Raw genomic sequence first — 10,159 nt, 5'->3', positions numbered from 1 at the left:
GCCCAACTGTGGCCCAGTTGAAAGTCTCCTTTGACCAAAGCAGTGTCTGAAAGATCCTTTCTCCTCTCTGACTTTCTATAGAATGTATAGGCTGACCATTATGCCTTAACTTTTTGTTTAGGAAACTTTTGTTTCCTTTCTTTTTTTAAAAATCTTTATTTAGGGGCGCCTGGGTGGCGCAGTCGGTTAAGCGTCCGACTTCAGCTAGGTCACGATCTCGCGGTCTGTGAGTTCGAGCCCCGCGTCGGGCTCTGGGCTGATGGCTCAGAGCCTGGAGCCTGTTTCCAATTCTGTGTCTCCCTCTCTCTCTGCCCCTCGCCCGTTCATGCTCTGTCTCTCTCTGTCCCAAAAATAAATAAACGTTGAAAAAAAATTTTTTTTAATAAATAAATAAATAAATAAATAAATAAATAAAATCTTTATTTATTTTTGAGAGAGAGAGAGAGAGAGAGAGCATGCACACAAGCAGGGAAGGGGCAAAAAGACAGGCAGAAAGACACAGAATCCTAAGCAGGCTCCAGGCTCTGAGCTGTCAGCACAGAGCCCGACATGGGGCTCGGAACCACGACCCGTGAGATCATGACCTGAGCCAAAGTCAAACGCTTAACGGACTGAGCCACCCAGGGGCCCCTTGTTTCCTTTCTTAAAGATACCTTTTATTTTTACCTTTTTTTTTTTTTTCCTGCTGCAAATGATACTGAAAGTTCTTCAAGGACTAGGACTATGTCTTCTGCTTTTCACTTCGATAAACCCTCTTTCAGCCTTGAGCACACGTTGTGAGCCAACATCCCCATCTATCTGAGGGAAGGTGATCTTATCCTTAGAGTCTGGCTTGATCCACCTGTCTCTGGGTGAGCTGAGCCTCCCGGGCCTTAACATCTCCATTCATCATTTGACAATTCTTTTGTGTGTTTATTTCACGTAATATTCTGGGGGTAAAAAGATAGGTTAGAAGGCCCTTGCCCCCAGGAAACTCATAGTCTGGTGAGAGCAACAGGTACATAATTAGATGGTGAGTATGCAGGTAGAAGTGCCATGAAGGCTTCCGGGAGGACATGATGCACGAGCTCAACTTGAAAGGCGAGGAGGAATAAAAAGTGTCGGGTGAGATAGAAGACTTTTCAAGCGGAGGAAGCCGAGGACACAAAAGCAAGAGTATGCAGCATTCGGGGAAGTACATACTCTCAATTGTGAGGAGAGTGAGACCAGAGGGAAAGGTAGGCAGGGACCAGAACACAAAGTGCCCTTTGTAGCATGCTAAGGAATTTGACCATATCCTGAAAGTCAGGAAGATCTACTGAAAGGTTTTATGTGAGGAAGTAACATCATCAAACTTACGGTTTGAATAAAGGACCCTGGCTGCAGTGTGGAGAAGAGATCGGAGTGAGGCAAGACAGGGGGGCAAGACTTCAGGCTGAAAGACTGGTTAGGAGTTCATCGCAACCGTCAGGACAAGTAGAATGAACCAAGGCAGTGACAGTGGAGTCGGAGAAAGTGGATGAATAAGAGAGATATTCAGAAAGTAGAATAACAAGATTGGTGACTAACTGGATTTGGCAAGTGAGTGAGAAGGAAGAATCAAGGATGACAATTAGATTTCTTACTTTTGTGATTGGGTGGTGCCCAAGAACAGGTCTTTTTTTTTTTTTTTTAATGTTTATTTATTTTTGAGAGAGAGAGAGAGAGACAGAGAGCACGAGCTAGGGAGGGGCAGAGAGAGAGAGAGAGAGAGAGACACAGAATCTGCAGCACGCTTCAGCCTCTGAGCTGTCAGCACAGAGCCCAACGTGGGGCTCGAACTTATAAACTGCGAGATCATGACCTGAGCCGAAGCCGGATGCTTAACCGCCTGAGCCACCCAGGTGCCCCAAGAACAGGTCTTTTGTGGGAGAGTAGTGAGGATGGGAAGATGTGACATTTGGTACACAGTGGGTTTGAAGTGTATGTTGGACACCCAAGCGCAGATGTCCAGAAGCAGTTGACATAAAAAGTTGACATCCAGGAGGAGATCAGAGCTATGGATATTGGAGAAGTGAATGCATAGAGAAGGTAATTGGAGTCATGAGAACAGATAAAATCACCCAGAGGCGTCGTAGGCTGAGAAGTGGTGCAGGATTTCACCGTCGAAGGAGTAAGCTAAAGAGTCCATGAAGGAGACTGAGAACAACAAGCCAGAGGGGCAGGAGGCAAACTGAAAGGGGGACCCAACAGGCCGAAAGGCATCTTAAAAGGTTATTTTATGGCGTTCAGTCACAGGATGGAGGCAGAAACCAGGTTTCAGTGAATTGAAGAAGAATATAGATGATGAAAGGATATGTGTATCCTTTGAAATTCATTAAGCTGTATGCATATTATTTCACGTTTTACTATAGGTAAGTTATACCTCCATAAAGCATTCGGCCTAAAAGTCTTTTAAGATATATGTGAACATGATCATATACTAGGAAAATAGAAAGTTAAGGGGAAGAAATTGAGGGAGAGAAGGAGTGATTAAGGGGGAAAAGTTTTGAGGAGGTGGAAGAGATAAACTCTGGCCGGTGGAAAGATTAGCTTTAGACAGGAGGAGGGATGCCTCTTTCACTGACAGAGAAAAGAGGAGGAAGGGGTGTTTACGGAAGCAGAGAAGTTGGATAGGGAGTATGTTAGGAAGTCGAGTTTCTCTGTAATACTTTCTTTTCTGCATGAAACTGGACTCCAGATGTGATGGTTTAAAAAATATGCCCACAAATTCTTTGATACTCTTCCCTTCAAAAGTAGAACTTAATTCCCCTTACTTTGGGTCTGTACTGGACTCACTGAATAGGGAAGAAATGATGCTATGTCACTTCAGAGATTAGGCTACAAAAAACACTATGACTTTTGTCGTGATAGAACAACCAACCATCCTGCTTTACCTGGGACCAAAGATGCAGGAATTTCAATGCAAAATCAGGATGCGTTGGTGATCCTGGTCTTGAGCTGGTTCTTTCTCTCTTAGATCATTCGCTCTGATGGAAGCGAGCTGCCATGTTGCAAGCTGCCCTAAAGAGAGGTCCCCATGGCAAGAAGCTGAGGGAGATCTCGAGTCAACAGCCAGCTAGGAACTGGGGCTTCAATCCAATAACCCAAGAACAATTGAGACCTACCAACAGCCACAGGAGTGGAGCTTGGAAGCAGAACGTTCTTCAGTTAAGCCTTCAGATAAGACTGCAGTCCCTCTGGACGGTTTGACTATAACTTCATGAGAGACTTTGAGTCCAAACCACCCAACCATGATGGCCCCAAATTTCTGACCCATAGAAATTGTGAGATATTTGTTGTAATTTTCTTTTTTTTTTTAATTTTTTTTTTAACGTTTATTTATTTTTGAGACAGAGAGAGACAGAGCATGAACAGGGGAGGGTCAGAGAGAGGGAGACACAGAATCTGAAACAGGCTCCAGGTTCTGAGCTGTCAGCACAGAGCCCGACGCGGGGCTCGAACTCACAGACCAAGATCATGACCTGGGCCGAAGTCGGCCGCTTAACTGACTGAACCACCCAGGCGCCCCTGTTGTGTTAATTTTCTAAGTTTGGGGGGTAATTTGTTATGCAGAAATAGACAACTAATTCATCAGATCACTGAAAATGAGGGGGAAATAATGAGAAAGATTTCCAGGTCCTAGCATGGTTGGATGACTTTCTCCAGCAGCCCTCGACAACTCCACACAACGTGCTCATCCACTTTCTATACCATCGATATTATGCAATGTCCAACAGTATCTTTTTCCCCCAATGATATCTTTTGATAAAGGAATTTTGCCAAAAGCTTATTTAGCTTTCTTACCAAGCAAATTTATCATTATTAACATTATGACTGACTGTAAAAGCTTCTTAGCCAGAATGTGACTGTTTTGGCTTTAAAAAATACAACCTTACAGGATGCCTTTATAGTTTTGACCGCTTCTCCTTATGTTTACGGGTAAATGTTATCAATGTCATTAGGAAGCACTATTCTGTGAGCTCTTCTTCCAGAAAAATTTGTTTTGATTATCAGATTGGCCACTGAGGTTTTCTTAACAATGGCTCTACAGGGCACCTGGGTGGCTCAGTTGGTTGAGCGGCCGACTTCAGCTCAGGTCATGATCTCATAGCTCGTGGGTTCGAGCCCTGCTTCGGATTCTTTGTCTCCCTCTCTCTCTGCCCCTGTCCTGCTCATGCTCTGTCTCTGTCTCTCTGTCTCTCAAAAATAAATAAACATTAAGAAAAAATTTTTTAAAATAAGTAAGTAAATATTTTTTTAAAAAATTTTTAATGGCACTATGACTTCATTGGCTTTGTGCCACTATTTGACCAAGGTTTATAGCATAATATACTGGGAACCAGGGCAAAATAGATTACCAGTTTAATAAAACATATGTCTTAGAGGTTTATCATATTTCTTATTAGTAATTTTCCCATTCAGCTGCTCATCATAATTCATCATGCTTGTGGATTACCCAATCCCAGCATAGACAGAGTCACGCTGTGTATTTATTTGCACTGGATTCCTGGTTAATGTTTCACTTACAACGTTCTTTTCCCCCCCTGAGTTTAAAAGTATTCAGCATACTGATTTAATTAACTTTCAGCTAACTAATTGAATTCCTGAATTGTATTACTGATCTACTTTTGCAAACTTAAAATACAACAACACAATACATTTCAAATTTAACACGTAAACAATAACACATATTGTGAAACAACATGTCCACACCCTACTAATTGCACATTAGCTGAGACAAACTGTAGAGCTAACGCAACCTAAACCTTAAGAGCAAAATGATTATTGAGAGTATAACAGGATTTCTGAGAAAATCATACTTAACATGACATCTAAAGTTTGTGAAATAGGTGTGAATAAAGCTTCTCATCCCAATAAAATAGCCTGTAGACAACTTAATGGGTCCCTGGGTCCAGAGACCACATATTGGAAGAAGGCTGATAGATGGGGAAGAAAAAAAAAAAAATATATATATATATATACACACATTGCAGAGTCACGTGACCAGAGGACTCATTGAAATACAAAAAATGTAAATGGATGAAAAGGCGAAAAATTGAAAGGAAATGTACAGTGTGATCCCATTTATGTAAAAAAGTGAGTGTAAATTTTAAGTACATAGGAAGAAAGCACTGGAAGGAAAAATTGTTATCAGTGATCAGCCTAGGGAGGGGAGGGGCTAGGAGAGCAAAGGGAACCTTCATGTTCTACTCCCTATATGCGTATCTTTTTTTTAATGTTTATTATTTATTTTTGAGAGAGAGAGAGAGAGGAAGAATGCTCAGCAGGCCCTGCACTGTCAGCACAGAGCCTGCCACGGGGCTTGAACCCACGATCCATGAAATCATGACCTGAGCCAAAATCAGGAGTTGGACTTACAACCAGCTGAGCCACCCAGGTGCCCCATGTATGCCTCTTATTAATTTCAAATTGTGGTCAAATACACACAACACAAAATTTACTAAACTACCTTTAAGTATAGAGTTAACAGTGTTAAGTATATTCACATTGTTGTGCAACCAATCTCTAGAACTCTATCATCTGAAAAAATTGAAACTCTTTACCAATTAAATAGCAACTTCCAATTTCCTTCTTCCCCCAACCCCTGGTGACCATTTTTCCACTTTCTGTCTCTATGAATTTGACTATTCTAGCTCCCTCGTATAAGTGATATCATTTCAATATTTGTCCATTTGTATCTGGTTTATTTCACTTAACATAATGTCTTCAAGGTTCATTCATGTTGTAGCCTTTATCAGAAATTCATTTCTTTTTAAGCCTGAATGATATTCCATTGCATGTTTATTCCACATTTTGTTCATTCATTCAGTCATTCATTCATGGATGCATGGATGCATTCATGGATGCAACTTAGGTTGCTTCCACCTTTTGGGTGTTGTGAATAGTGCTCCTCTGAACACAGGCGTGCAAATACCTCTTCAAGACCCTTTCAGTTCTTTTCGGTATGTACCCAGAAGTGGGATGGCTGGAATTGCCTGTCTTGTTCTGATCTTTTATGATGAGAATGTACTCGTGTATTATTCATATAGTTCAAACATACAGAGAAATGAAAAAGAAGTCACCATCAGAGTGTGAGTTATGGGCATACAAGGTTTCAGAGGTAGAGTAGTACCTGAACATGGCCCAAGTACGAATTGTGTATATCCAACAAATGACGTCTTAGGCTTGCTCAAATTTCCTCTGTGGTAAGAGAGCACCTACAGAGCCAGCTAACCCAGTTCCTTAAGGTATGGGCAAAGTTGGAAAAACCCAACTGGATTATTCAAATGTATTTTTCAGTTTCCTGCCCCTACACCTTTATTGCCTCAATTCCCTCCACTGGGTATATCCTTCACCTGCCAACTTGACCCAAATGTCCTCTCCCTTCTGAGGCCCCTTTTAACCTCCCCAACGAAATTGACTCTTGCCACATCTGAAGCCCCACAGGGCTTTGTGCCTCTCTTAGGGCTCTTTTCTTCACAACACAAAGATTAAGTGAGGCTCATACCCATTAAAATGGTTATAGAGCCTCATCTTTCGACTTGAATTCAACATTCACAAGCGTAGGCCAAACACTGTATTAGCCAGAATTTAAGTTAGAACCCATAGTCAACATTTATTGACAAATACTTAATAAGTATTTGCTATGAGTTTGGCACTATTATGCAGTCCCTGCCCTCATGGGGTTTATGTGTATTTTCTTCCACAGGCCTTCCTATTTTGGAAAAATCAGAAATTCATTTTCAACTCAACAAGTATGGGTGCTAAGGGCAGCAGTTGGAGATGACACATGTACACATCCATACATTTTAAATTCAACAAATATTTACTGGGTATCTAATACGTGCCAGGTTGTACGTTCGCCACTGGGAATTTAACAATGAACAAATCATCAATGCTTTTTCTTTCTTTTTCTTTCTCATAACAGCTTTATTGTAGTATAACTCAGACACCATACAGCACCCCAATTGAAGTGTACAATTCAGTGGTTTTTAGTGTATTCACAAAGTAGTACAATTATCACCAGTATTTTCAACACCCTTCAAAAGAAACCCCCTAACCAGTAGCAATCACTCCCCGTTTCTCCCAACCCTCAGCAACCATTTCATTCTCTCTCTCTATTTTTGCCTATTCGGACATTTTGTATAAATGGAATCATACAGTTCACGGTCTTTTGTGACTTTTTTCACTAAGCCTAACATTATCAAGGTTCATCTGTGTTGCTGTATTTCTCTTTACTGACAAATAATATTCCATTTTATGGCTAGACCACATTTTGCTTATCCCTTCATTGGTTAACGCATATTTGGGTTATTTGCACTTTTTGGTTTTTATGAATAATGCTGTCACGAGCATTCGTGTACAAGTTTTTGTGTGGACATATGTTTTCAATTCTCTTGGATATATACCCAGGTGTGGACCTGCTGGTGAGTATGGTTAATGTAATAATTCTATAGTTCCTTTTTTTTTTTCCCCAACGTTTATTTATTTTTGGGACAGAGAGAGACAGAGCATGAACGGGGGAGGGGCAGAGAGAGAGGGAGACACAGAATCGGAAACAGGCTCCAGGCTCTGAGCCATCAGCCCAGAGCCCGATGCGGGGTTCGAACTCCCGGACCGCGAGATCGTGACCTGGCTGAAGTCCGCCTAACCGACTGCGCCACCCAGGCGCCCCTATAGTTCCTCCTTTTGAGGAACTACCAGTCTATCTTCCAAAATGGCTGTCCCATTTCACATTCCCACTAGCAGCCTATGAGGCTTCCATTCTCCCCTAAACTTGCTATTATCTTTTTCATTATAGCCATCCTCCAAAATATTTAACTTTTTATCGTGAGATCATCTTCGATGCATAGAATTGCAAAGATAGTGCAAAGTAGATCCTGCACTCAGGTTCCCCTAATGTGAGATCACCAATCTTTTGGAAAAGATAGAAATAATAGTTAAGAGGCCAGCTCTGCTCCTTCTCGTCCTAGGTGCATATTAGCAGCTTGGACAAGTCAAGGCAAACTTTGTACAGAGTCAGGGTCAGCGAGAAGAGGGTCACATTCAGGTACCCACGGTAACAAAAGCAGGAGGCAGAGTTTAAGGAGCCAGCAGATCCTGTTAACGGGGTCACGTTCAGGGCGGGGAGACCGGGAGCAAGGGGCTTCCTGACACCCCGCACGCCTGGTGGTCTCATCACACTGTAGCACGCTTTGGTTGTTTTCTCTTGCACCAAGTCTTTAGAACTCCGGAGAGCTTGAGGCCGTGCTTTGAAGGGCTCTCATATCCTCCGCCCTTACCCGTAAAACACTTAACGAAACCACCTCGGCCGCCACCTCCCGTAGCGCGGGAGACCAACCTCGCACCCCTCGCCCCAGAGATGGCAAAGCCTGGCCACAAGTCCAGTGCCACACCCAGACCCGGGGCCCGGCTGCAGCCGCCGGCCACTCAAGGGCCGCCGCTGCCCCCGGACGCCGGAGCCCGGCTCCCGATTGGCCAGGCGTGCACGAGAGCCCGCCCTCCGGAGGTTGCCGGGAGGCCTCTCGGCTCCCCCGGGTCGCCGCCTCCGCTAGGGGCCGGTAGCTAAGTGCGGGCACAGGGCTCCGGTAGGTTCTGTGCAGGCGAGGTCGGGCGTGGGAGCGCCCTGTTACCGCCACACCAGGCCGGGAGGCTACATTAGGAGAGACGAGAGTCCCTTTGTCTGCTCTCCGCAGCGACGCGCTGGGCGCGGGGAGGGAGCGCCGGTTCCCGCCCCGGAAGCGGAAGTGCGGACGCCGCGGGGTCCCGTCCAGTGCGAGCCCGGCTGGTGCGCCAGCCATTCCGCCCGCCGGTCACATCGCGCCCTCTCCGCTGCCCGTTTCCCCCGCTCGACGGCCTCGCCATGCTGTCTCTAGATTTTTTGGATGATGTGCGGCGAATGAACAAGCGGCAGGTGAGGATGGCCTCCCACTCTTTCCTGGGGCTCCCCTCTTCTCTCTGACGCTGCCACTGCGGGGCCGGGCGGACCTCTGGCCCCCAGTGAGAGGGCCTGAGGAGGTCTGACGCCTGGATCATTCCTTCTCTTGGTGGAGCGTGTGGCCAGAGGTCGCTTTGTCCGCCCCCTATTTTTAGCCCCTGGCTGCTTCTGGGCCTGCTAGGGGCGAAGCGGGAAGCCGGGGCTTCACGTTCCATTCCTGCTATCGAGGGAGGAGAGCGGGTGGAAACCGCAGGGCGCTAAGTGGGAGTTGGGGTTGCCTGTTATTTTAGACTTGGGAAGGCGGCAGACTCGTGTTTTCTGCGATCGCAGCGACTCCCGGTCAATTCCGGCGACTGGGTTTAGCAGTTCAGTGCTGCTCCTGGCTTCTGGAATGCTCGGGAGGGCGGCTGTAGGCCCCCCAAGAGCCGTTTGGCTGCTCTCAGCCCGAGGCAACCCTCCTGCTGCAGCCGGACCCCAGCGGGCTGCAGGGCCTTTCCCTGGAGCGCCTCTGAGCTCAGAGTTGGAGCAACAGTAATACTTGCCCTTGAGTCCTCTTAGCAGTAAGGTGGCAGCTCTCAGAATCCTCGGATTTGCTGCCCAATAGTAGTGGCACAGGGATCTTGAAATTGAGATTTTGTGATTTTTGTCCCTTAAACCTTACTCCATCTTGAACTTCTAGACCTTTTGCCAGATGGTCCTGGCAACACTCTTGTAATTATTTAGTCATTAGGAAAGGTCGCTCCTTTTTGTCTTCTGCACGAAGTGTGTTTGTAGAGCCTAGTTTTGCTTGCCTTGGACCTTTTTTTAAATGGTATTTCGCTTTTCAGAATTTAACGTGTCACTATTTTTTTTTAACTTTTAAGAAATGTTTATTTATTTATTTATTTATTTATTTATTTATTTATTTATTTATTTATTTTGAAAGAGAGCGGGGTGGGGGTGGGGCAGAGAGAGAGGGAGAGAGAGAATCCCAAGCAGGCTCCGTGCCGTCAGCGCAGAGCGGAATGTGGGGCTCGAACCCACAGACGGGGAGATCCTGACCCCAGCCGAAATCAAGAGTTGGTCCCTTAACGGACTGAACCACCCAGGCGCCCCTAACGTGTCACTGTTAAAGATGCTCTTTTGGACTTGTATTCTACAGTATTCATAGTTACCGTCTAAGGAAGTGGATATGTACCCTTCGCTTAGTCCGCTTCAGACTTTTCCTAGCTCAGTGTCACC

General features: G+C 45.1%; 1 protein-coding gene and 1 long non-coding RNA gene across 3 annotated transcripts in view; both read left to right on the top strand.

Annotated features, from left to right (window-relative positions):
- Positions 1–5,875: 5,875 nt before the first annotated feature.
- On the top strand, positions 5,876–7,274 carry LOC147580474 (uncharacterized). Its single transcript, XR_015252959.1, has 2 exons — positions 5,876–5,963; positions 6,710–7,274. It is a non-coding gene; the product is annotated as an uncharacterized LOC147580474 (long non-coding RNA).
- A 1,453-nt stretch (positions 7,275–8,727) lies between these two features.
- Positions 8,728–10,159, top strand: part of SEC11A (SEC11 homolog A, signal peptidase complex subunit) — a 41,938-nt gene continuing 40,506 nt past the window's right edge. The window contains exon 1 of one of the 2 annotated variants that reach the window (XM_086711639.1): positions 8,728–8,914. In XM_086711639.1, the coding sequence (XP_086567765.1) occupies positions 8,864–8,914 (51 nt within the window). In that variant the 5' untranslated portion in view covers positions 8,728–8,863. The remainder of the gene's footprint in view (positions 8,915–10,159) is intronic. The other variant, XM_025919651.2, reaches the window with a different exon arrangement.

Source organism: Puma concolor, chromosome B3 (assembly GCF_028749965.1).
Source record: "Puma concolor isolate L17-30 chromosome B3, mPumCon1.1.hap2, whole genome shotgun sequence".
Lineage (NCBI taxonomy): Eukaryota > Metazoa > Chordata > Mammalia > Carnivora > Felidae > Puma > Puma concolor.
This window is presented reverse-complemented; position numbering and strand designations above follow the sequence as displayed.